Raw genomic sequence first — 27,294 nt, 5'->3', positions numbered from 1 at the left:
TTAAAACAGTGTTATGGGAAAATCATCATTTATTTCAATAGCTTCCATGTCATGTGACCTACCAACTCCAAACCAATGCCGAATTGTAGTACTACACTAGACAAATCAAACACACCTTTGAGTCTTCAAATTGCACTCAAGACATCAAGTGGAGTGGTTAATTTGTATTTACAACAAATCATGCAGATTTTAATTTTTATACATGATAATTCAACTGTTTAATGTCAAGTAAAAAAAGAAAAAGTCATATACATATATGTATTTTCTCCCCACTGTTTACTCACAAATGCCTCATCTAAGAATGTGCATTATACAAGTACAGGCACTTTGTAAAATCAAACACCAGAACTCAAAAAGTAACATACCAAAGCAAAATACAACTACATTCTCTTCTAAACATAAACTAAACTATTTACCTGTGAGTGTCCACAATGCAATGCTCAGTTACAGAGATTTAGATGTATCTAAGAGTGATTGAGACAAGTGCTCTCATCCACATCCTGGTCTACATCTGCGACCTGCTCATGGACAAAGCTGTAGCGCCGATATACTGATCCTCCTTTACTGGTGTACACCACATCCACCTCGTCTCCACTGTCCGGCTCGGGCACACCGTGGGGCATGTTCATGCTGGCGCTGCCACTGAGTTTCTCATAGCTCTGGCTCCAGCAAAGCCTCTTCCTGGCACGGGCCTTGACCAAGGCAAACACAGCCAGAGCCAACCCCAGTGCTAGCAGCAGGGCAATAGGCAAAGCGGCTGAGGTGTGCTTCAGAACTGTAGACGACATATTCAGGTCTGTTACCTGACCGTCTCCTGACTTGGGTTGGGGGGCCTCCACACACAATGCTAGAACAGAAAACTGCCATTAGTAGATAGTCGTATCCAAACAATCATATTTCTCTTATAATAGGCAGGGTCTCTACCTGAGCGGCTGTCACAAACACAGCAATCAGTGTCATTCCCTTCAGCTTGACAGCAGCGGGCGCAGCGGTTCTCCACAGCATGAAGAGCAGAATCCCGGTGACAAGTTAGACACTGGTCGGGTCTGGGTCCAGTGCAATGCCTACACGAGGTGTCACATGGCTCACAGGTGTCCTACAATGGTATAATTTCACAAATTATTACACTGGGTACATAAAAGCCAAATGTGGTCTCTTTGGAACAAACCTCTTTGTACAGAAGTGGCTTTTATTGCCATCTGTTGTTGTTGCTGAGTAAATATCTGTCTGCACATTTGTGTTGCGTTTTGTAGAAAGATGCAACAAAAGGTTTAAAATCCCCTGAAAATTTAATTTCTAACCTTAAGTATTGGCTGCCTTTCAATTGAAATGGGCCCTGCCCTCCAAAAAGGGCCCCCGAGTGACACGCAAGAATTTCAGAATTCAACCATTTTTAAAATAAACGACTTATTTTACTCAATGTGTAGAGGCATGGACATGGGAAGGAGGGGTGCTGAGGAGGCTGCAGCAAACCCTAAAACCAGGCATTATAAAAAAACATCAATTGATTAAAAAAGTGTGACGCAGACTCACAGCAAGAGAGAGAGAGAGAGAGCATGTGAGTATAATAGAAGTGTGGACGTGATATAAAAACTTTCACAATATTGCTACATCCCGACTGGTGCACAGAAGTACATGACATCACATTTTCCAGCTGAACCTAAATCAATATTCCATCAGTAAACCAGATAAAAACACAAAGACATTTCTCATGTGAAATAACCCAAAATATTTGGCAGACATCCCCCATAATAAGAAGTTGGTTGGGTAAATATGTTGTCAGGGCCTTTTTTACAAATATACATTTATGATATAACGTGAAAGAGAGCACACCTCTTCTGAGAAGTATCGGCCCTCCTCACAACGCGGATAGCAGACTTTGTCCTTTAGAGTGCTGCCCCAGTCGCACGTCATACAGGCCTGAGGCGAGGCATCTGCAAACATGCATTCATTACACACTGAGGATCAAATAAATGTAGTTATCATTATAGAACACAAGGCTGTACAACAAAATGAAATGACGATACATGAACTGACTCCTTACGCAAAAGTGAAAAAACTGTGTTGTCCAGTATTGACACAAGTGAAAAATATTGACTGTAGGTGAACATTAGGCAGATGTTCTGCTCTCCAAGCGCCGTTATTACAGAGCTCCTTAATCACCTGTGCAGGTCTGACAACTGGTGTGGCACTGTTTGCAGACGTCACTGAACTGGTAGAAGCGGTCTGGGCATCGCTCAACACACAGCTTAGTGCCTTGCAGCTCCAGGAGAGGAGGTGGACAGTTCCTGCAGGACTCAGGCCCTGCTCCTGTACACAGCTCACAGGACTGGTCACATTTCTCACAGTAGGGGCCCTCTCTGTAATACCTGAAGAAAGGCATGAAATCATCAATATTAACAAGTCAGACATGTACACAGATTTTTGATTCTTGCAGACATATTTTAACATTAGTCTCTGACTAAATATCAAGTGACATCACATTTGGAAATGTTTTCAGAGGGAGTTGTTCAACTGCTGATGAAATTACATAGAACCTACTCGCTCTAAAAAAAGTCAGCTACCATTACAGGAGGTGAAGTTGTAATAGTAAGTAAATAGAGAGCTTGATCAACTCTGTACCCTGTGGGACAATGCGTGACACAGAGTTGAAGGAGGCGCAGGTATCCTGGAGAACAAGTGAGGCAATCTCTTGGCGATGCTCCGGTACAAGTGGAACAGACATGGTCACAGGGCAAACAGAATCCCAGCTCTGTTCCGTCAGCCTCCTGCCTTGTGTTGTATGTACCAGCTGGGCACTCAGTCAAACAGGTGCCATCTGGAAAATAGCACACATGCAAAAAACGTTCCACTCCCAATTCATTAGTAGTCATGCACTCATTTTTACTTTTCTTTCTTGTTCATCAGAACAGTTTTTTAGCACCTACCTTGTAAAGGATGGTTAAAAAACATTTCACATGAGATTATTTTCTTCTATGAATTGCCAAAAAGTGATTTTTGTAATAGTGTTAGTTAATAACTTTATGTTGACTCAACTGCGAGGGCACAGTACTTCGAGACACATTGCACAGCATGCTCAGCGTGTCACCAATTCGTTGTCCGATCAACTGTGAAATACGATCATCAATTCTTCAGATATGGCTAAAAATGTGTATTTTGTGGTCACGTTTTTAGCAAATGAAGAGTTTTTGAAAATTTTAAAGACAATGGCTCAAGGCGTTCCTATTTCCTCATGACAATAGAATGGACACACGCCTATTGCCATCATAAATCTATCCAGCTGTTGATCAGTTAACATATGGCCATTTAACCAAGACTGATAAGGTGAAATATTCCCAGAAGAGCCGTCACTTTACAATCAGTTTTCAAGGTGTACTGAGGGCATCAAATGCAAAGAATAGTTGATAAAATAGTTTGTTAGTCATCAAGGTTAAAAATAAGATTGTTATCAAGACCTGATAGTTTGGAGATGTATGGCTTTGCAATAAATGCAAATAAAAATCAGCTTTTCTGTGGATTTTTGTTTATTTTACACCCTGAACCACTTCAGTGTAGTGCAGTCGGACATTAGTGGAGAAAAAAAATGCTCACTATGAAGGTATTTGGGGACGGCACAGGTCTGGCATTGATCGTTGCCCGGCCCCTCACAAGAGTAACAGTGCCGGTGGCAACCCATGCAGGTGAACTGGTCGTCGTGCAGGTAGGTCCTGTGTGGGCAGTTTGTGTCGCCTGTCACGCCACACAACAATGTATTTGGATCCAGCACGAGTCCTTTCTCACACTGGGTGCACTGGTTTGCTTCTGGGCCAGAACAGCGCATACAAGTCTGGTGGCATTCTGCACATGGACAAACAAATCAGACTGCATCATTGGAATGTCTTATCGTTTACAAAAGAGGGTGGGATCACCACCATGTTAAGTGATTATCATTTAAGTAAATACTAGACTTCATTATCATTACGCCCACAGATAAAGCTTGGCAGTGACGCTGTTGCGGTTGTAGTTGCTGTGAATTTAGTAATAAGCAAATAATCATGAAGTGTCTCCAGCTAGTTCTGGAAGAAATCCAGTTCTTTCATCACTTCTTTGATCACGTGTAAGTTCAGCATCTGAAATTTCTGATCAACCACTTATATTAAACTCCTACAAACCAAAGCAAGATCTCCCTCTTATGCCGGATTTCCATTTCACAAAACATGGCTGGCAAAAACTTTAAGATGTTTCACTTCAGATACAGTTTATGTATTTGACTAGTTTACCCGTTTACCCATCAGCATCTTTCCAGCACTATCCATGGGCCAAATTGTAGCCACAATCCCTCATCTTGATGGCTTCTTTTGCATTATTTTCATTGTGTTAGGAGCCATGAAGGCCACTTTCTACGTCTTATAAAGGTGAAACATGGACTATTTTAAATAAAGTTTCCCTAGGTGACATACCCCTGTACATAAACAATGGGAACTGATTAACTATTTAAAAAGGACAGTGCCAGAAAACTGTTACCTCGCATATACAACACCGCTTAAAAATCTAATCAAGTCACATCTATGTATTGAGATTCTCACCTTGACATTCCATAGCTTCAGTTTCATAGTAAGTACCAGTGGGGCAGTCTTTGGAGCATGCACCCTTGTAGAGTTTGGGGCTAAACATTGAGCAGGTCTCGCAGTCATCTTCCAGGGGCCCTGAACAGCTGCCACAGGTAGGGTGGCACTGACCACAACGGCCCTCTTCCATGTCCTCATAATAGCCCATGGGACAACTAGCTTTACACACACCATTCAGCATCAGGTAGAGGAAACTGCATTCTGAAATTATACGGAGGAGGGGTGGTAAAGTTCTAACAAGAGATTTCAAGATGTCTTACAATACATTATAAAAATGTCACCCACTTGGAATATTTTTCCTCTTAAAGCTTAGCTGCACACACTATTAATAACTTACTGAAACAGGTGCTGTCATCTGAGCAAACATCACAGTGGGGAGGGCAGCGTCTGCAGGTACCATCATCTGCAGGGTATGTCCGCAGTGAACAGTTGAGTCTACACATACCACTCTCTAGGTAGTGGCCATTAGCACAGGATAGACACTGAGACTTGGTGCCATCACATGTCAGACAGGAGCTATCACAGGCTTCACATGACCCCTCTGCTGTCTCAAAGAAACCTCTGGAATCAGTCAGGAGATTTGTTAAGGCATAAAATATGAAACACAACACAGTAATTACAGATATTTTTTCGTTCAATCACTTACTCTGGGCAATTCGACCAACACCGCCCCTGGTGGAGAAAAAGTTTATAGCTGCTTTTTGAACAGCTGATGCAGTTATCACTCGTGTCCACGCAGGTGTCACAGTTTGGCGAGCAGTCCTCACACAACTGAGTGGCAGAGTTTGCGTAGGAGCCAGATGTACATTTCACTACACAAGAACCGTCCTGGTCCAGGAAGTATCCTGTGACACCAAAATGTACACGGCACAATAGGAATTTGAATCATGTTTCTACTATATTGACAGAAGAAAGTAAATATTTGTACCTTTGAAACATGAAGAACAATCCAGTGCTTGGGGGCCAAAGCAGGTCTTACAGGATGAATCACAGGTGTGACATTCACCATATTTACCTATAAATAAAACAATAAACAGAGCAACCTTACACTATAACAAAATGTGAAAAATGTGTCATGATGGTTTACACAAAAATATTGACATGCTACATTTAGAAGGGCTTACTGCTGACATGAAAGATTGGAGAGGTCAGTGAGTTATAATCATGGCAAGTAAACCATTTATGTTCAAAAGCTGCCTGTTCCTGGCATATAACATGCACAGCACTGCCAATGTTAAACTCCATTATTCTTATTATTAGCGCAATGCTTTGAGGTTACAAAATGAACTTAAAATTGTTCTTTTTACTCACAGTGTAAGCAGCAGGTGGTTTAGAAAAAAACGTGGCTAAATGACAAGTGCTTCTGACAATGAACATCCACCCAACTTATCCACACAAGCGTGTAAATGATTAAATCAGTGAAGCAGAAAAGTAAATGATCAGTCCGATTAGCCCATATGATTTATAACAATACAGTTCTGTGTTCCAACGCTGTTGACACAGCCCCCTTTTGAAATTGCACCATTAAAATGGCTCTTCAATGAAAGGTTACACAGTGAGTAGGAGACCGTCCTTCAACCTAGAGGTCCTTCAGCAGGGTTCAAGCCGCTGTCTCAGTGGCAAGCCTCTACCATGCTTAAGTGTCCTTGAACAAGACAGTGAATCCCTCAAAATTCCAGGGACACTCTGCTCTGACCTTGCATTGGAGAAAAGCAATTATTTCCATCAGGGAATCAAGTATCATGTTGTTCAGTATGATCCCCGTCTCTATTGTCAGCTGATACTAATTTGCCATTGAGTACTTTACTCACTTTGTTTTACTGTTTATTTTTTACTGAAATGCAGTAAATCACATAGGCCTCACCACCATATAAAGTTACTTTTCTCTAAAAAGGGAGAAAAATTATTAACAGCTAAAAACATTACACCTCATCATGATTGTTCCTCTTACCATCAAAGTACTGTCCCAGTGGGCAGTTGAGCAGAGGGCACTGGCCATGTAGAGGAGGGTTTCCACCAAGACAAACATCACAGTCTGTTGAATGAGGTCCGTGGCATGTCTGGCATGAGCTGTGGCAGGTCTGACATCGCCACCCACTGGAGTCACTGAAGGTTTGCTGTGGGCACTGTTTAACACAATCACCTCCTGATGGGGCAGAGCAGTACAGAGAGGAAGTTACATTATTTTCCAGTACAAAACTTTATCTGTATTAGCAAACTTGAAAAACCTAGGCGTGACAAGTTAGTAGATAATATTTATTTACAACCTCTATCTTTTTAACCTGTGTACTATTTCACTGAAAGCCTTTGAAATCTTTTGCAGGATTACAATCACAATCACCATCAGTTACTGAAACTATTTTTAAGAGAGCAACTCTAAAAAGTCATATTAATTAGTAACCACGTTTTCATTATCAGTTGTCAGGTTTTTTTTTTAAGTGGCTCTGATGTGGTCTCAAAAAAGATCGGCTCATCTCAACTATTTAAATCCTTCACCTCTGTCTGCTCTTCCAGCATCTCTCCCTCTCCAAATTCCATCCAACTGCCCAGGCATAAAACAATGACCTAGATCTTTTGATACAGGACCTTGTGGCTGAAGCAGAGAGAATAAGCTGCTGATTGTCCATGATGGATCCTGTCTGACACAATGTACAATCATATGCCCGTGAAATATGTAACAACACGCGTACACGTGTACACAAATATAAATGACAGCTAATGTTTTTAATATGTTAAAATAATTTTGATGGTCTGTTGTTCTTGCTAAGTTTATTTTAATACCTACAGCCTTTATTAACAAAGCTTTAGCCTCTTTTCATAAAACATACATTTGCATATCTCATGTTACAGGTTTGCTGACAAGGACGTGATTTGCAATCTAAATGAAGAGTCAGAGAAATCAATCATTCTTGGTAAAGAAAAATCTAAGAGTATATTAAAACGCAAACTCTGCTAGTACTGCATGGGACAAAAGGGTCATCTGAATCATTTAGTATGCTAGTAGTAGAGAATAAATATACACAGAAATTATCATTCTTTCCTACTGGTACCATTGAGGAAGTAACCGGGCTGGCAGGCAAGGCAGAGTGTGTTACTCCTGCAATCTGTGCATGGTGCTGGACAGGAGAGACACACACCCCTGCCCAAGTCTTCATAGGTGCTCTGTGGGCAATGCCTGCGACACTGGTGTCTGAAACTGTAAAAGAAAAGGTCCATTCAAAACTAAAATCAAATCCCATTCAAAGTATCTATCGATACTCTACATATAACAATTAACAAACTATTTGCCTAAAACTAAGCTTGGTCTGTGCATTTGAAAATCGGTCAATACGTGGTCGATTAACACTGGCTGCTGCAGCTGTTACACAAAAGTAAGCTCTTTTTTTCTAACGCAAACAACTAGAACAAAGCTATTGAAATATGAAAGACCTGATGAAAACGTTTGGGATTTAATAGCACTTTCAAAGCTTTACAGTGAATGACCTTTGCCCACACAGATGAGTCATGAGTCTGAGGCTAGACGAACTGAAACTAGAGAAAAGACAAAACACACCACATGCAAGAGGTAATCCCAACATACACACCACACCTGCAGCTGTATTGTTAACTCCTCTGGGCGGCTGTGGCTCAGGAGGTAGAGCGGGTTGGCTGTTAATCGGAAGGTCGGCAGTTCAATCCCTGGTTGTGTGTCAAAGTGTCCTTGGGCAAGATACTGAACCCCGAATTGCCCCTGGCGGCTGTTCCGCCAGTGTATGAGTGTGAATGTTAGTTTCCGTTTGAGCACTTAGGCTCAGTGTATGACTGGTGAATGCAGATGTAGTGTAAAAGCGCTTTGAGTGGTCGAAAAGACTAGAAAGGCGCTATACAAGTACGGAGCATTTACATCTACAAGCCAAAAGTTAGGATTCAAGCTTATTGTGGCTCTCTCTTCTTAAGGCAGACAGTTAATTGGTGTTTTATTTGTAGCCTGGAGGCTGGGTCATTAACCTGTCCTATCAGTCCTTCGGGGCTTAACTGTGCTATTAAACATGAGACGGCTGTCCTAAAAAAAATAGCCTAAAAGCAGTTGACATATTGAGTTGCAAAAATGTCACACATACAACATTAAACCAACTACTCTAAATTAAACAAGAAAAAAAGAAGAAATAAGCCACTCCCCTAGACAGTACAACATCCTCTGATGCCTCTTACACCACCTCCATTCATGAGAGAATCTGACCACTGACAGCCCAAGCTGCACTCCTGACTGTGTTGCCATGGATTTGGTGCTAAGATGCGGTGGTTGTTTGAGAAGGAACAGCTGGAGGCGCCACAACGCATCCATCAACTCACTCACAATAGCAGCTAGTGCGGACCAGGTCTCCGTTTCTGGCCTGGAAACAGTGCACTACTTAAGAATCTACAGGATGTTTAAGAATCCCTCTGTGCAAATATTAGCCTATCCATTCCAGGACGGCACATCAGCATTTCCAAAGTAACTTTTGTTTAGGGCTTCTGCTCTTTGAATTAGTTAGGAAAAGGTGAAAATATGACTAAATAAATGGTTTAAACCACATCGAGAGTGAATCATAGCAATTTTGTGGTTTAGCTGCACTTAGAGAGGAAGGTAAATGTCAATAAATACCAAGCATCCATCATGCTGTGACTCTTTTCAGTAGGCAGCGTTTTATGCAAGAACAACACTGGCCCCACAGACTCACAGCTACGCTAAAGCTGTCTAGGGTTTAACATTTATTACTTCTAGCCAAACCTCAGTAGTGGAATTTCTTGAAGTGCTGGAAACTGTCACACTATATCACAGTGAGACTCTTCCTGCAGGTCATGATTGCCCCGTGCTCTATTGGGTTTCTTTTATTGGTGTTTTCCTCCTATAGTAGATAATAAGGTACTGCGGCCACAGACAGGACTGAAGAGACCTGTCATTCTAAATCTCTAAAGCCATTACTATTAAAGTAAAAGTTACACAAGAAGATTCATGGAAGAAGTATCTCACTGCACCTCTGTAAGAGCAGTAAAAAGGAGGTGAGTGCAGTGAAGCAAGTGCATTTTCCTTCAACCGTCCTGCTGTAACACAGGAGCAGTCAGTGAAGTCAAGATGGTGCACCCTATATAATCCCACCTGCTAATGGCTATGCTTTCCACTTATACTTGCCGTCTTTTTTCTCCTCTCCTACTCACACGTTACACACCCTCTGTGAAGCAGACCACTCTTCTGTGCTCAAACCAGGGCTCAGGTAACAGTGTAAGACTCTGAATGGAGGGTAACCCGACTCACACAATATTTGGAGGCCTAAACTTGGGGGGGGGGGGGGACAATTGCAGATCTGTTCTAGCTTTGAATGTAACCTCCAAGTGATATGCTGGTGTAAACAGAAATACAGGTGAAATGAAGTTTCTTGTGGCGTGAAGAATTATTAACCATGTTCTTCAAGCCAATATATGGAAATGCATATTACACTACATTTTGATTGACCAACTTTTTTTATCTAGCAAGGCAATGGCAATGCAAATAAAAACACTTGGGGCTTCGAAAGAAGAAGTACAATTTATTCTCTTTCCAAAACCTAAAATAAATCCAGAAAAATGTTGTTTGTTGTCATACTCTGTCAATTGTTCCTAATGTAATGTTAGCTAATGCTAGCTAACTTCCTTCTAAATGTAATGTAATAAAGCCCTACTGTTCTGTTTTTGAATGATTCGTGAATAGAGGCCTACCCAGCTTTACAGGAACAGTGTTGATCCTTGATATCGTTGTATTTTGTTTCAATCGTCGGAGCATGCGGTGGTCACTTGTACTGTGTAATCGGTAAGCTTTAGCTTCTATCTTTCATTTTTTTCATGTCCGTTTAAATCAGTTTGTGTCAGTCTGACAGCCTGAATACAACCTTCAAATGTGTCTGCTTCATTTTGAGATCACTTTTTCCAACCAATCTGACAATATTTCTCTGGGGAGTGCAGTAACAGACAGTGGCAGCGCTGACAGTTTGTCGGACTTAGCAACAGTAACTAAGGGGGGCGGGGCTTAGCGAAGGGTCAATTGGGGAAACAAACGAAGTGGCTCGGACCGAGCACATAACACTATTCCAGCCGTTCCAGCCATGATGTGTGTGTTGGGTAATGTTAAATGACTTTCCCACAGACATTCAGCCTACTTTCTAGTTTGCCAAGACATGCTGTTGTTGTGATGTTAACTATAGTTGCAGGAGAGTTGTGAGCATAGCTTTTTGGATCTGGGATGCTGGCTCTGGGTCCGCCTTGTCCTCTCTGCATGTTAGCGTCATTTTAGCTTCACAGCAGCAACTGTAGTAACAGTACGCTAACCTGCAACTTGGCTATCGTTAAGTGCTTTACTTGCTGTGTCGCTGTAACGCTCTATATCATGATTTTCGTCACGGTGTTGCTTACTGCAGCTTTAAACGAGAACTGTTATATTGAATCGAAAATAACTGCTAGTTGTATTAAATGTTAGCTCTCTAAAATAACATCTTAGAACGCATTTGATCCAACAGCAGAGGATATGGGGAGCCAGAAAAGTCCACTTATCACTGGATAATAATAAAACGACAAAAAAAACTCACAGAAAGTAACCTTCAGCGCAGCTGTTGCAGATATCAGAGTCTTGAGAAATGAGAAACGAGAAAAGGTGATTAATTAGAATTCATGTGGAGGAGCAAACTCATGCAGTAGGCTACTGGCTATCTTTATATTGTGCTGCTCTGTGCACTGTTATCACCAGTGTTTAGATATGTACATCGCAGACCCACCTTACATTGGGGGGGGGGGACAGTATGGTGTTGTCAGCCTAGCCTGGCAAGCCTGTGTAACTTACCCACGGAACATGTTTTGCAGCCCATCTCACAGTCAATGCACTCTCCTGTATCAGGGTCCTGCACCTGGCCTGAAACACAGAGACCCAGCATAACAAGCCTGAATGTCATACTCTTAATCTACAGGAAACTCTGAAGCTCTGATTTACATTTACCTATGTCACAGGATGCCGTTTGGCAGATCCCATTCTGGAGTTTGTAGTGTTCCTGACATTTGGCACATATGTTGCCGTCTGTGCAGAGTTCACAATTGGCTATGCAGGGCAGACAGGCATAATGACCTCTGTCAGGATACAGTCCCCGGGCGCAGTGTGTCCTACAGCGACCTTGGTGGAGGAACCGTTCCTGTCCATCTTCATCTGAGGAGAAGGAGGAGGAAGACACAGAGGACTTGTTAACATAAAGCCTAATCTATTTTTCTCCTCTACCAGGAAACGCCTTTTCCCAAAATCTGGACTCTTCTGAAAGTGAAAATCAATGAGCTTCTCATAATAAACAGAGGCAGAGCCAAATGGGCCCCAACAATTACATGGAATGAAGGAAAGATGAAAGGACGGGCTGCCAACTGTGTGAAAGTTGCCTTCAGCAAATTACAGCATTAACACATATAGCGAAATCAAGATTGTTTGACTGAAAGGAGAGAGATGCCATCTGGCTTAACGAGTGAATCACTGGCAATTATTAGGAAACCGAAGAACTAATGGCTCCAGCCCAGCATTTTGTCTGTTGTCTGACTGTAGGCCTGCAAATAACAGATCACAGTGTGAGATCACTTCCTGATGATGCGCCAATATAATGTAAACAATGGCAATCTGAGGCAGATGAGAGATCAAAGCTGTGGGCAGAGACGGAGTCTTCTGTTGGCCCTAATGATTAATACTCTGCCACCTGCCACTAGCCTAGCTGTGGCACCTGAGGCATCTCTGAGTTACAGCATTGTCTCTTCTGCTCAGCTCTACAAAGAAGATGTGTGAGACAGGGAGAAGAGGGGCCACAAGCTGCTGCTGCCTTTCTCACTTCCCTGAACCTCAGCATGCACAGAGCAATGTGGCTTCTATGTGACAACAAACCGCAGTGTTTGAGGAATGGGGTACAGATTTTTGGCTTTTGATGTTCTTCCACAAAGGAATACACAGATGCCACACAGATATACACACCAGGATCAAATGCTAACTACTGTATACTACTAAAGTCTGCACAACAAAACATATCTGCAGCATTGAATATTAAAATACAGTCAGTAAAAAGCAAATGCATGATTGTAGAAATGTCAAAATGAATATATTCATTGAGTAAAAGAGAGAAAGACTTGCAGGTTTAGCCAATGAACTGAAACAGTAATACTTCTAGCCCAAAGGGATACTTTTTTCCTTTGCCTCTGATTAACAAAGGCCCCATTCTGACATGATCAGATTACAGTGAAAACTCGTGATCACACCTTCATTTCTTACCTATTTCAAAAGGCGCCCCTGTGACAGAAAATGCAAGCTCTACAGCCACTCTGTGATTGTTTAACAAGAGTAAATGGTAAACCAGAGCTGCATGCTCCTCCTCTAATTCAAAGGCCTTTAAACAGCTTTGCTTTAGTAACTATTAAACAGTGCTGCGTTGAAATAAAGCTCCACCTCCCTTTAAACTGGATTAATGAGTCTGTGACATGGCTTTGTTTTAATAAGGTATCTGTGGAGCTGGGGAAAACAAAAATCAGAACAGAGGAATTATATCGGCCAATGGAAGATGTTCATATTTGCACATCTCATACAGAAGTTATGAAAAATGTAGGTGAAATTTGTCATATGAAGGCAAGGACATTGTTTAACTTCGATGAAGTCATTGTTTGATGATTTATTTGTTAAAACTACAGCCTACAAAACATGACTTTTTAAACCCCCATAATACATATTTTCGCCGTTTTACTTTCAGAAAGCCCTCAGTGATTTTATGCTGTTAAAAGTAAGTGTATAGGGAAATATACTCACCAACTCCACAGGTAGTGCATTCAAACAGCTCATGCCCGTCGCACTCAGAGCAGGTGGGATGACAGAGGACACACTGATTCTTCAGCAGAAACTGTCCACTCGGACAGGGCAACGAAGGTTTACATCCAGTAAATCCGACACAGCAGAGAAAGGTCAGAAACGCGGCGAAGGACCTCATGGCCGCGTCCGAGTACTTTCACTGGAAGTGACAAAAAAAAAAGCCAACACCTCGGACTGCTTCCTAAGACGCAGTGTCCGTGCAGCAGGTACGCTGGCAGATCGATGGGGCTCTGTGACACCAGCCCAGAAATAACTTGCTGGACCAGTTCGTTCAAATGAAGCGCTGGACAATGAGCGTGGACTGTGGTGCGCATTTAGTAGCCTAAATGTTCCCGAGAGAAGAGCCCAGTCTTTGTGACGATAGATAGTGTGTGAAGATAGATAGATAGATAGATAATTTTCATTGGATAAGCTAAATAAACCATCACACCATGCACCCCCCACCAAAACATTTGAATGGAAATGGGTGTGTCTCTTTGTAAACTACTTTTGGTGCAACTTCTTTTGGATTGTATCCTCATGGTAAAAGCCCCAGCTATAAATGTAACCTGATAAAGACACTGCAATTAGCTATTATTAAGGTTACTTAAAAAGTATATGGCTGTAATGTTGCATATTAAACTTTGTTGAATAGTCTATTTAGGAAGTGATCTAATTTCTACAAATGAAAAACAAAAATGAGTGTTCACTATCTGGCCTATAATTTGTATTTTAATCCACAGGTTCCAGGATTCATTCAACAGTAACATTAGAGATTTAGCTAATGCTAGGTTAGTTAAAGTTACAGCTAGTTCAGCTAAAAGGCATAAAAAAAGAATTAGTGGTTTACAGATAAATTTAGGGTTTTTTATGGCTTGGGAAAGCACAAATTAAAAGCTAATTTTGCTTGTTTTATAGGCTCCTTTTTTGAGGATTAATTGCTTGTTGCATAATGTTCAATTGCTAACTAGCTATGGCTAAGGTCAACAATGTGGGAGAAACTCAAGAAGACACAGCTAGACCGCAAAGCATGCAACCCAAAAAAAAAAACAATCCCACTCCTTCCCTGCAGCTCTCCTTGCAAAGCCTCCTCCAAAACACAGTTTCAGTTGCAATGAGTGCAGGAAGGTAGGCCTGATTGACAGACACAGACACCAGACTTTTTTTCATTGTTGTGTGGAAGCATTTCATTTATTGATTGTTGACAGGATGTAAACAGAATATAAACAAATATAACGTATTTAAATAATAAAATAATAACATATTTTTAATTAAAAAATTGCCTACCCTAGCTTTAAATGTGACAGTCTTACCATTCATTGTGGTTTATAAACTCCGTGATACACTAAACGCGAGCATTTACTTTCTTTACAGTTTATTAATAGTGTCATTTATATTATCATGTCCTAAGACACCGGACGCCATTTGTGCCTCAGACGTTTTGTTTTTGTGAAGGAATAGCGGCCTCTCGCGGCTGCTTCCTGGATGTGCATGCGAGGGCGTGAGGAGCACAACCCTCCTCAGCGGCTGACGTCACGCGGCAGCGGCTGTCAGAGGGGGCGTGGCCTTGTTCTGCTGCAGCAGAGAAATATGACATGGGGATGAGCGAAAGAGAGAGGGAGAGAGTGAGACAGCCTGATAGGAATGAACGGTTCGTCAGAGGTCTGGACTGGAAACCTTAGGATGGGGAGTAATGACTGAAAACAGAACGGTAAGAGACAGACATGTTTTCATTTTTCACACACACATCGCGACAGGCCGATTCATGGCTCATTAGATAGAGGAAACAATAGGCTACCACTGCAGACAGGTGCACCTGCCTTTATGCGAGTACGTGCCTCGATGCATTCAACTTCAGGTTCCGTGTGAATACCTTTTTTAAAAAATTATTTTAGGTCGAAGGCAAATGCATCGAGGCCACAAATCTCCTCAACGGTTTGGGATGAGACGTTAGCCGGAGTCTCAAGAGTTACATGCTGTAAACATGGATGTGGTCTTGAATCTGTATGCATAGTCACAGACCTTTGTGATGTAGGATCATACAGTAGTAGCAATGTTAACGTTATATAGGCTATCTGAGACAGTTGAGTATATTTTGTGATAGCACAAATAAACAGCTTATTAGCTTATTGAGGCTATAAAGCCTTGAAGGCTATGGTTCCTTTTCCAGACATGGAATATTAATCATCACAATGTATTTTGGGACAGATGGCTTAACATGTAGATAGTGATGAAATACATAACAGCTATATGTTTAGTGAATCACAGCAGTCTGTTCATCCTAAAATAGGAAGCCATACAATTACTGCAAATGCCACAACCTGGTTTAATTCTGTAACCCATATAGTTTATTTTATTGTTGGCCTGGTTCACAATATCTACCAACTATGCCTGCCTGTATCGTGACGCCACTAATTCATTGCTGTGGTATTTTTAAAACCATATTCATGTCCCCATAATAAAACCTTTAATCTATCATTAATGTCAGATTCTTTTTGAGCTTGTTACAACACTGTTTAAATTACTCTGCCACTGTTTCCTTCTGATCATTTGGAAGATGATGATTTACATCAAATCAACTTGTTTGCTTTCTTCTCTTTACAACTCATTCAGCCACCTATTACCCCTGTCTTAATGCGTTACTTGGGCTTGCGAAGACGGGCAGCTGACAGTAGTCGAGTCTGATTTGGAGACAGCTTGAGTAGACGGGGCAGAGATACAAAGCAGGGCCCGTGGCTGCCAGGCCAAGCCAGGCCATGCCAGCTCCACAGAGGGCTTCAGTGCAGCAGGGCACTGGGGAGAGGGCGCTTGGCACCTGATCAGTTACCACAGTGAATTCTGTTCCTGTCACTGGCATTTAGCTACAGAAAAGCAGAGCAGACATGACTGACAAACTTGCAAGACAAATGCACTCAAACCCTCACACATCGCCATCTTTCTGACAGTATCAACAAAAATTGCACATTTATGCACTGGTAACATGGCTACGGATTGTAATAGATTACTCAAGGCTTGGATAAAATTCAAAGATTGCACATACTGTATATGAGTATTTATTGTATACGTCTATACCTTTATGCAGGGTGTGCTGCATATAGAAGCACACATTAGTGCATTTGTCTTATAAGTAAGTAAGAACCTCCATTATACAGCAGATACTGATGGTTTGTGTCACACAAATATTTTAAGTACTTAATATTTTAGTGTGAATTATAACAGACCAAATTAGGTATTAATTTGTATGGTGGAGATTGGTTTGGTAAGTAAAAATGATTTTCTTCTGGCAAAGAATTTACTTTGCAGTGGTGTGATGGTACTTTCACATTTCAGGATGTGATCAAATGAAAAGCGTGTTTATGGACAGTGTGTTGGCCCTTTTAGATGACACACCATCCCAGTCACATGGATGTCTGATGACTATTGAATCTGTCTGCAGAATCGACAAGGACATGCACGGTAAAGTGGAGATCGCAACTGCTGCCATACCGGAGTGACCCTGCTCGCACTGCAAGATGTGGAGGAGGAGCACAACAATCTAATGTATATGCTCTGGGCAACGTGACTGGAGACTTGGCTCTTTGCATCAGGAGAGTGCCTTTTTTGAAACTATGCTGCCTGTTACATTGTGGAACTTTTTACAGCTCAATCCTCTGCATTTTTCCACATTCTGTCTGAAACTTTTTAATCTTTTTTAGTTATTTACTACCGGTATATCATGTCACACTTAGCTTATTGGTGTTCCCTAGTTACTGTTGTATCTACACGTTATTTAAGGCACTCTGTTACAAATGGTTGATGCATGTTCTGCTTTATTACATTTAAATATATATATTTATTCAAAAGGTGACAATGGAGAGAAATTAATATATTTTTATGGTTGCTCTGATTTTAGACTGCATTTTAGGTGTCTGAGTGGCATTTCGTAGAACAAGTTCTGACAGCACCTTTTTCACTGTTCACTGCTGGCGTTCTCTGTTAAAATCCTGCCTGGGGAAAATAAAGTTTTATTTTTTGCCCCTCACCTGAATGTGCCCTCTGACTTGAGGAGGGAGAACATGGTGACAGCAACAATTTTTTTATATTTTTTTTATTCCATCCGGTCCTGTTTTGCAGTTGTTACAAGACAGAGGTTTATGTTAGCACTGAAACTGTACAGTGACCAAATGAAGAGTATGTTAAGATTCAAATAACCAACATTTTTTTTCCTCAGCTTTGCAGATCTCTTCCACTTAGAATCCACTAGATGGCACCACAAACACATGTCATTGAAATCATAAAAAATAAAAATAAAAAAGACATGGCATAAGTTCCCCATCAATACCTTCGCAATAATATTAAAACGAGGGATTATTAGCAGCAGATATTAATTAAGTCATGACAAGATCTATAACAATATCTTGACATAAGATTAACAGCCACATAATTTAAAAAAAATACAATATGGATCATATTTCAGAAATGACTTAATAGCAATAGAATATTTCAATACATTTCATCAGAAGATCCCTAATTTTTTTAATAAATTAATATGGTTTCTATAATATTATTTTACATTTCAAATGATTAGAAGCTTTACAAAATGGTGGCATATTAATCTGTTAATAACTGGCTTTTACCTAAAGCCTTGAAACGCAGAACTGACTCCAAACATCTAATAGCAGTGTCATCAACCTCGGGATCAAACTTATTTGCAAAGAGGTGGTGTTGTGTGAGGAGCCACTGGAGGTCGCCAGCACCGTACACGCAAACAGCTCTTCTGTAAGCCCCAGTGCAAGGATAGTACGGGGCTCCATTTTTCATTTCTCCTGCTAAATAGCTCCACTTTACCAAACGAGCAATGGCATTCATGTCTGACATGTCATACTTAATGTTGGCAGGCACTGATCCGGGAACAGAAGGCATCCTCGTTAGTGTGGCCCACAAGTGCTCATCTGGGCTGTATGTGTCCTTCTCCCACTCCAGAAATGTCTGAATCTCTCTGTCCTGCATGACATGTTTTACAAAGGCTCTTGTGACCACAAAGTAAGCATTTCCTTGGAACATGGGGCTGCTAATGGGTGGAGGACTTTTCCTCTCACTTGTCCTGATGACTGTGTTAGAGACATTGTGATGATACTGCCAGCGGCCTTTCTTGTAGTCATTGGTGACCTCAGACTCCATGCTGTTTCTCCCATTGAGGGCCTTCAGAGCCTGAACCATCTCTCCATTGGTTTTGATGGGAAAGTCTGTCCCGCAGGTGTTGAGCAGGTACCTCCACTGGACATGTGAGCTCAGCAGATCTTTCATGCAGTTCAAATCTGCCTGCACTCTGGACCATGAGGCATATACCACATTTTCTAATTTACTGGCTACAAACACATTAGGAAAGCAGGAGATAATTGCCTCCACAGCCTTCTGAAATTCTTTGGAGGATTTCTGGTCCACATGCACACAGTAGATGTTCTGAGGAGTGTAAATAGCTCGTAGAAGTCGCTCAAACATCTCAATCTTCTCATGAATCACCATGGAGTAGGCAATGGGAAAATCCCTCTCCTCTTCACTGAGCGGCACTGTCATGAAACCTCTCTTTTCAATGTAAGCTTGGCAGTCTTTTGTCACATTGAGGTAGAAGTCCTCAGATAGAAAATTGTGTCTTTTCCTGGATGCCAGAAGCACTTCCAATTCGTTCTCCTTGCTCTCTACATCCCCACTGATGATAGCCGAGCAGCCAGGCAGGTCAATAGAGAACTGCAGTGGTATTGTGTGATCAGATGATGACTGCCTGTCAAAAGGAGAGAGAGTTTGCTGAAGGATAAAATAAAGGAGCATACCCGTGAGGATGAGAGAGAGGGTCCTCACCAACATCTGACCCTTCAACAACCATCCGAAAGCCATTTCCTTGCTCGAAGTCTGCTTGATGTGACTTTGGTGACCTTATGACGAGAGGCTGTAGTTCTTCATTTAATAAAGGAGCACAAGCTGAATCAGCCCCCTAAGTAGGTGTGTCAAACTAAGGCGTGGAAGGAATTTCATTTAAACACCTTCCTGGTTGATCCTAAAATAGGATCTGACTTATTGCACAAGTCCTGGTGGATGTTTCAACATTTATGCTATGTATACACTCAGGGCTTGACATTTATTTATTTATTTATTTCAAGCAAAATAGTGTGACAACAGAAAAGATACACAATAATAATAACTTATACACTTATGCTTGAAATGGAGTGGGAAGAAGTAAAACTTATTAAACCCCACCCCAGTCTATCAAAGAATTTATACATACAAAAAATAGCTGCTTCCTTCATCAATAATCTCAAAGAAAAAATATTAATAATTAAAATAAATAAATAAATTAATAATAATAATAATAATAATAATACCTCATTTAGAAACAGTGGATGCACAAGTCAAAACCACACATTCATACCATACATACTAATAATATACAAATATTTCCACAGGTAACAATGCTTATCAAATACCAACAATGGTAGACGAAATACCACAAGGGTACATAATGATTATCAAATACCAACAATGGTAGACGGACTACCACAAGGGTAAATAAATGACAACTAATCCAACAATCTACACAACATGAATACAATCAAACCTCATTGTCATTGTAATGACATTAACTTTTTTACTCACTAGCCAGAGTGGCTAGTGCTTCATCATAGTCACTAGCCACGCAGCATTGTTGTTGGGAAATTACGCTTTATACAATTAAAGTTGACAATAGCATGCTTAAATTGGCGTGCTAAAATGTACTAATATTATCATTAGCTCCGATAAGGTTGTGTGTAAAACTCCCTTTTGTTGAAAAAATAGTCTATTAAGATAAACACATTAAAATAGCAGCTTCTTATTGTATATAATAAAAGTGCTGCATGGGTGTAAAAGATTAACTGAAAAGGTAAAAACTAAACTAAAAACAAAATTCACCAGAAACATTGTTTAAATGCTATTTATTTATAAAAGCAGCAGGTTAAATACTGTAAAACAGAGTAGAAAAATTATCTGCATTAGAAACAAAGAGCAAAGGTGAAAAAATCACACACAATTAAGGCAATAGGATTAAAATGTTATGTATAGGCCTATATCATTTTTGTGCACTTTTGGAGTGTTTGTTTTGCATCTGCATTTCCTCAGAGCTCTGACTGGATTTATGTTTATCATCATGAAGCTCTGAGTAACTGGAGATATGAATTGAGTATACAGGTCTTTATTTTCCAGATTATTCCCCTACAAACGCATCTTCTGCTTTCATTCATGGCATGAAAACTTTTTATTAAACCATAGAATCAACTCTGGAAAGGTAGTTGTGATATGACGATTTGAAGGGCAGCCCTGCTAGTAGTCTGTTTTCTTTTATAAACACCAGCATGTCCCTTAATCATGAAGATATCGATATTTTACAGCATTTAATGGTACTTTCCTGCTGCTTTTCTCCGCCTCTGCTCTGCCTGTTCTCTTTCCTTCGTTCTCCTGTGCATTTTCTCTCCACACTCCTCTGCCACGCACTGACTGAACACTGTGTTGATGTGCGTGTGCATGCGACCAGTCGCGTGTGATGACCATAAACTGTATATAAGAAGGTGACGACAGAGATCAAAACATCAAATTAAAAGCGACCGGGAGGCTAACAGTCTACAGGTCTGAGTGCAGTTTCATTCGACTTTATATATTTTCTTTTATGAAAGTCTGGATGTAATTTTCTATTTGACGTGCGCACTCGCGAGAGAAGTGAGAGAGTGAGACGCGCAAGTTGTGTGGATTCACCTGCTATTAAAAAAGCTTGCTTTGTGATCGCTGCCTTTGGTTGAGTGGATAATTAACGACAGGCCAGACTAGTCTGACAGCCAGTCTGTGAGTTAAATCTCTACAACGTTTTCTTGTTTACAATGTTGTTCGTCAGTAGCGTTAAAGACAATAGGCTTCAGTAATGAAGCTTAGAGTTGTGACAAAACACAAAACACAGCATATGATAGGCTACGTTACAATCCAGAATATTGGGGTCACAAGAACAAGACTAGAAGATATTTTATTATTACGTTTACACTACATCCACACACTGAGCCTAGGTGCTCAAACAGAAACTAACATTCACACAATGGCGGAACAGGCGCCAAGGAGACTTCGACATGAAGCCTGGGGGAGCCGGGGATTGAACCGCCGACCTTTCGATTAACGGCCCACCAGCTCTTCCCACTGAAAACAGCCGCCCCAATGTGACGTAAATATATAGAGAAAACACATCTGCATTGTCAAAAAAAATTACTTAAGCTAAAAGAAAACTATTTACTGATTACTGCATTATATTCAATTATATTTTTATATTCGGAATCGTCACCTGCCACCTGAATTTTGTGTTTCCCTTTATATAAATAAAGACATTTCCACCATAAATTGGTGCGGAAAATATCTCCAGAATGCAGGAAATTAAGTGTTTAATGCTCAAAATCATCTGGGGGAGGACCCACAGACCCCCCAATCCTATATTTTCATCAATGAATATTTCTTTAAATGGCTTTTTGGGATAAACAACAGAAAAAGTGTTGGGGACATGTTCCCAGCCTCCCCAGTGTAAATTACACCTAAGCAGGTGGGGAGAATAGACTGATTTTCTAAAGTTTAGTGTTAATCACCATTTAACTCAGCCAGTTAGGAGCTACATGAAGCCTTAGATGTTTTATGAAAAAGATGCCTTAGGAATCAATGAACAACTCATCCTGACAGACCACAATGGAGTGGAAATATTGGACTCAGAAGGAACAAGAGGTGCTTCATTAGAACAATTTTATTTACCATCTCAAATTATAGTTTAGGTAACCCTGTGTCTTGAAAATGTACTGTGACAGTAGCATGAACTTTTAAGTTGCTTCACAGCTAAGTGGCAAATATATTGGGCTATTAATTGTCACGTCAACATTTATAAAGTCTCACATTTTAAACTGGAACCATAAACAATGTCAAACCTTTGCCATTTCAGATAAAAACTAAATGAATATACATTCACATGTCCGTCTTCAAGAGTGAGGCTACTCACTACTGGCTACTGTTACACCCCCTCAGTTTTTCCTCCTGACATCAGGCACTGTAAAAGGCTAAGCATGGCCTGAATTAAAGAGCAGAGCTGGTCTGATACAACATATTCAAAGAGAATACATGAAAGTACCTAATGGCACATTTCTCCGTCAGTCTGTCCAGAAACACTGCCATGTTTATCTGAGTCTTTCCTTTGATACAACTATATCTCCTACAATTGGACAGTTTCAGTCAATGGACACTTTATGCAATATTTGATTGGCACAAAAGCAATCGTTTCTGTGTCCATAATCAATCTGAATGTAATGGCATGTGCATACATTAACAGTTTCTAATTATTTAATATATACATGTGACGTTTCTCTTTCACAGATGCAGAGATGATGAGGGTGGACTGGACAGTGTGTTCGAGAAGATCGAGGTAATTGTCCTGGCTGCTCAGGGTTGTCTGAGGTGACAACTCCCATTCAGGGACTCTCTGACCTGCTCCATCGAAACAGGAACACAACATTTACTGACCGAAGAACAGTCCAGAAATGTTAGGGATACATTCACTTGTCTGGTTTACAGAGGTAAGTCTTGTCCTCAAGAAGACAAAAAATAATCTATTCACCCTGACAAACATATTGTTGTTGTTTGGTGGAATTTATGATGTAGTGGTCATTTAAAAGCTCAAGTGTCCTGCTCCTGGTGTTCTTTGTATAGCCAATTGAGATTAAGGAAACCAGTCTGTAAAAACAGAGCCATTCCTTAAGCGTACATCAGGAATTTACATCCGTGATGTTAAGTGGCACAGGGTGTGCTTGGAGCATCTGTAGACACAGAAAGGAATTTGTTAATTCTCTCTGAACTTATACCATACATAGACTCAGTTACATAAAGGATGCTTTTTTGAAACGCTGTCTGACATTCAATTGGAAAATATTTTTCATTCTTCATCTAGTATATCTTGTATTGTGTTTTCAGACCTCTAATATTTATTTCTTACACTGGCAGGAATCATGGAAGATCCAGTATTTGCAGCATGCTGTGGAAGTTTGGTCGGATGCAGATCCTGCACTACTGTGTGGCTTCAGAATTCCTCAATGTGTTTGAAGTGTCAAGCGGATGATTTTTCCATCAACATTCACAGAGTCACTGGCCTTTCTGGTGTAGTAAATGTCATGAGAGAGCTGGCACACGAAGAGTAAATGCTGCTTTTCTGCTTGCCACCAATCCTTATTTGTCAGTGTTATATCATGTTATAAATACTTTTGATATTGAGGACTGATGTTTTTTATGTCGCATCTTAGTTCTGGAGTTTTAAGAGCTAGAAAATGTAACGATGTTTTATGTTACATCATTGTTCCCACCTCACAGTAGTTTTATAAGAGCTAGTAGGTCTAAATGTGGCAAGATGTTTTTATGCTACATTATTGTTCTCAGCCCACAGTGATTTTATAAGAGCTAGTAGGCCTAAACATGGCAATATGTTGTGACAGGCTCTTCTGTGGAGATTTGCAAAGCTGGACTTACTTTGTTTGTCTGATTATTCTTTCTGTACAAACGCAAAATAAATATATTTCTTCTCCATAAAACGACCCTGTGAATAATGGCTAATATGGGTACAATGACAGTAAAAGGATTTATTAATGGTAACAAAATAGGCAGTTGACATTTTTATAGTGACACTTATATACACATATAAAGTAAAACTTGTATGGTAAATACTATCAGGGTATACTTACACCCTCTACTGTTGGAGTAGTAACTGCATAATGGTGTCCACAGACACAGATGTCCAGCGATCCGTTACAAGGCTCCTCACAATCCAGTGCATATGAAATTAGGAACAAGTGTTTGTTACATCGATGAGGTAGATCAAGGCCTCTTTGAAGGGAGCATAGTTGTAATTGACAGCACTGTCAAAAATAACTGAAAGGTGGGGATAATAATGTGCAAAGGGCTGCTCTGCTCTCACTTTGTCTGCCTCAGACAGAAAGGGGACACTTCCGAATGAAGATACTCTGGTGAGGGAGGATCCCATGTCCCTGTGATACATGTCAGCTGCAACTGTGGCATCTGGTAGAAGATCGGTTGTGATTTGTCTTGGTGTTCCAGTCCCTGCTAGGTGATTTGGTATCCCTCTCTCTTTAACAACACAAGAAATGTTTGTTGTGATGTTCAATAATAAAACACTTAAACTGAATAACTTGTAAGGGAAATGTGACATACCTGGAATCCCGTGAGCATTCCATGATTGCACAAATCTGTTTATGCCAATCTGGCACATCTGGCAGGTCAGATTGGATGTGCAGAACCTTGTCAGACTGTCCTCCATATCTATTGCTTCCTGATCTTGTAGCTGGATGAGGGCCTCCTTTAATGGATAATTCACTCTGTTGTTAATTTCTGGCCACATCCTTTCCACTGTGTGATTCTGTGTGTGTGTGTTTGTTTTTTAAGGAGATGATAGAGGTTTGTTAGCAACGTGTTTCTATGTTATTAACAGTTGGGAACTAGTGAATAGACTAAGAATAACCTTGTTGTGTAAAATCCCCAAGACCACACAATGTTGAAAACATCATAAGAAAAAGTTATGGAATCAAAATCCTAGAATAAGTATTATCTGAAGTACTGATTGTAACCACTCTTGACAATTGGCCCAGGTTATTGATATATTTGAAATTATTAGATTACTCATTATGTAGTGGAGTATAAAGTAGCAGGACATGGATATGCTCAAGTATAGTACAAGTTCCTCAGACTTGTACTTAAGTGCATTACTTGGCTTAATATAGCCTACTTAGTTACTTTTCACCAATGGTGTAATGTAGATGCAGATGGTTGACATTACCCTTGTTGACTGTGTTTGGAGGTATGGCTGTCTTTGCTGCATGTAGAGGCACAGGTAAAACTCTTTGCCATGATCCACGCGAAGTTGATCCCACATTCCATAATGTGTTACTGCAGGTCTACATAAACACATGTGAAACGCTCAATTATTAATATTATAACAATTGATAAAATATGTTCGATCAAACATAACATACAACACTGACCTGTACACCTCTTCATAGATGGCTAGATTGTTCTTTGCAGGCATACTTGTATTTTGCACCAATTTTCTTGCTGTATCCATCTACAGCAATCACATGAGTCACTCCAAACATGACCGATTTTTCATTTTGGTCAGTGTGCATCTTTTGTCCCATATGCAAGCAAGAAAATATATTAGTCAGCATTACATATAGGCTAGGTATACATGTGCATGGTATAGGCTACATGGCCAGAAGGGTCTGCCAGCAGACCTCTGTGGGACTCATCCCATCTGTCGGGACAGAAATTACATCAGAATCACCCACAACTTTGTAAACAAAAGGTAACCACCATAATACATAAACAGTTCATGTCAAATATTTAAGTTGAAACAATAATGCATAGAATTAATTGAAAAATATTATCTGGATGTGCACGGTTAAAAGGCCACAAAGCACAAAGACTAATTCCATAGATTTCACGAATGGTTGACTGTGATTCAGAATATGCTGATATAGGATATGATTTAAAATACTATGTTGTGCAAGGTATTTTAACTGCTGAACTTTAATGTTAACTTAGGCTATATGACGGTTTAATGATATTACTGTACACTGGCTAATGAAATGCAGAGGAGGTGTATCATCCCAATTTGTTATCTTAAACCTTTATAGAAAGCCATTTAAACATTTATTCCGTAAAACGCACTAGTCGCTATTTAAAAACTACTAGTACTTATTTATTAGCTACTAGTAACTATCCCTGTTTTACTAGTAACAATTGATTACATACTAGTACTTAATTTTTTGTTACTAGTGACTATTCCATTAGTTCCATTAGCAGGGCTTGACATTAACTTTTTTACTCACTAGCCAATGTGGCTAGTGGTTTTTCACTAGCCACGCAGCATTTTCACTAGCTACATTTTTGTTGTTGGGAAATTACGCTTTATACAATTAAAGTTGACAATGGCACGCTTAAATTGGCGTGCTAAAATGTACTAATATTATCATTAGCTATCATTAAATACTATTTATTTAAAAAAGCAGCAGGCTAAATGCTGTAAAAAAAAAAAGTAGAAAAATTATCTGCATAGAAACAAAGAGCAAAGGTGAAAAAATCACACACATTTAAGGCAATAGGATTAAAATGTTATGTATAGGCCTATATCATTTTTGTGCACTTTTGGAGTGTTTGTTTTGCATCTGCATTTCCTCAGAGCTCTGACTGGATTTATGTTTATCATCATGAAGCTCTGCAGTAGCTCTGAGTAACTGGAGATATGAATTGAGTATACAGGTCTTTATTTTCCAGATTATTCCCCTACAAACGCATCTTCTGCTTTCATTCATGGCATGAAAACTTTTTATTAAACCATAGAATCAACTCTGGAAAGGTAGTTGTGATATGACGATTTGAAGGGCAGCCCTGCTAGTAGTCTGTTTTCTTTTATAAACACCAGCATGTCCCTTAATCATGAAGATATCGATATTTTACAGCATTTAATGGTACTTTCCTGCTGCTTTTCTCCGCCTCTGCTCTGCCTGTTCTCTTTCCTTCGTTCTCCTGTGCATTTTCTCTCCACACTGCTCGGCCACGCACACTCTCGTGTGTGCATTTGACCAGTCGCGTGTGATGACCATAAACATATAACAAGGCGATGACAGAGATCAAACCATCAAGTTAAAAGCGAGGGAGGCTAACGGTCTACAGGTCTGAGGGACTTTGGTTGATCTGTGACAGATTCAACTTTATATATTCTCTTTTACAAAAGTCTGGATGTCATATTTGACGTGC

At 40.3% G+C, this 27,294-nt stretch overlaps 3 protein-coding genes and 2 long non-coding RNA genes across 7 annotated transcripts; 2 read left to right on the top strand and 3 right to left on the bottom strand.

Annotated features, from left to right (window-relative positions):
* Positions 1 to 11: 11 nt before the first annotated feature.
* Positions 12 to 13,983, bottom strand: LOC119893141 (proprotein convertase subtilisin/kexin type 5). Its single transcript, XM_038705099.1, has 16 exons — positions 13,414 to 13,983; positions 11,590 to 11,793; positions 11,437 to 11,505; positions 11,186 to 11,225; positions 7,658 to 7,803; positions 6,559 to 6,753; positions 5,536 to 5,622; positions 5,254 to 5,452; positions 4,945 to 5,168; positions 4,566 to 4,808; positions 3,592 to 3,837; positions 2,623 to 2,818; positions 2,164 to 2,369; positions 1,834 to 1,934; positions 925 to 1,096; positions 12 to 847 (listed from the first exon to the last, which is right to left on the bottom strand). Exons 1-16 carry the CDS (start codon positions 13,589 to 13,591, stop codon positions 465 to 467), a joined length of 2,889 nt encoding a protein of 962 aa, XP_038561027.1. The 5' UTR covers positions 13,592 to 13,983; the 3' UTR covers positions 12 to 464.
* On the top strand, positions 13,617 to 17,075 carry LOC119893149. The gene is made up of 3 exons (XR_005442766.1): positions 13,617 to 13,679; positions 14,908 to 15,163; positions 16,889 to 17,075. It is a non-coding gene; the product is annotated as an uncharacterized LOC119893149 (long non-coding RNA).
* Positions 17,076 to 18,042: 967 nt separating this feature from the next.
* Positions 18,043 to 19,326, bottom strand: LOC119893795 (beta-1,3-galactosyl-O-glycosyl-glycoprotein beta-1,6-N-acetylglucosaminyltransferase 3-like). The gene has a single exon (XM_038706130.1). The coding sequence runs from the start codon at positions 19,324 to 19,326 to the stop codon at positions 18,043 to 18,045; it is 1,284 nt and encodes a 427-aa protein (XP_038562058.1).
* Positions 19,327 to 22,916: 3,590 nt separating this feature from the next.
* On the top strand, positions 22,917 to 24,056 carry LOC119893147. Its single transcript, XR_005442764.1, has 2 exons — positions 22,917 to 23,051; positions 23,476 to 24,056. It is a non-coding gene; the product is annotated as an uncharacterized LOC119893147 (long non-coding RNA).
* LOC119893145 lies at positions 23,046 to 26,745 on the bottom strand. Of its 3 annotated transcripts, XR_005442763.1 has the most exons (5): positions 25,521 to 26,745; positions 25,316 to 25,433; positions 24,694 to 24,898; positions 24,207 to 24,609; positions 23,046 to 23,291 (listed from the first exon to the last, which is right to left on the bottom strand). XR_005442763.1 is itself a non-coding variant. In XM_038705108.1 (4 exons), exons 1-4 carry the CDS (start codon positions 25,598 to 25,600, stop codon positions 24,305 to 24,307), a joined length of 708 nt encoding a protein of 235 aa, XP_038561036.1. In that variant the 5' UTR covers positions 25,601 to 26,745; the 3' UTR covers positions 24,085 to 24,304. The 3 variants fall into 3 exon arrangements, 2 of the variants coding, with proteins under 2 accessions (XP_038561036.1, XP_038561037.1); XM_038705108.1 differs by lacking the exon at positions 23,046 to 23,291 and having other exon boundaries at positions 24,085 to 24,609; XM_038705109.1 differs by lacking the exon at positions 23,046 to 23,291 and having other exon boundaries at positions 24,085 to 24,609; positions 24,694 to 24,838.
* Positions 26,746 to 27,294: the final 549 nt, after the last annotated feature.

This window comes from Micropterus salmoides, unplaced genomic scaffold (genome assembly GCF_014851395.1).
Source record: "Micropterus salmoides isolate LMB-PRFRI ecotype aquatic unplaced genomic scaffold, ASM1485139v1 Ms_hic_scaffold_8, whole genome shotgun sequence".
Lineage (NCBI taxonomy): Eukaryota > Metazoa > Chordata > Actinopteri > Centrarchiformes > Centrarchidae > Micropterus > Micropterus salmoides.
This window is presented reverse-complemented; position numbering and strand designations above follow the sequence as displayed.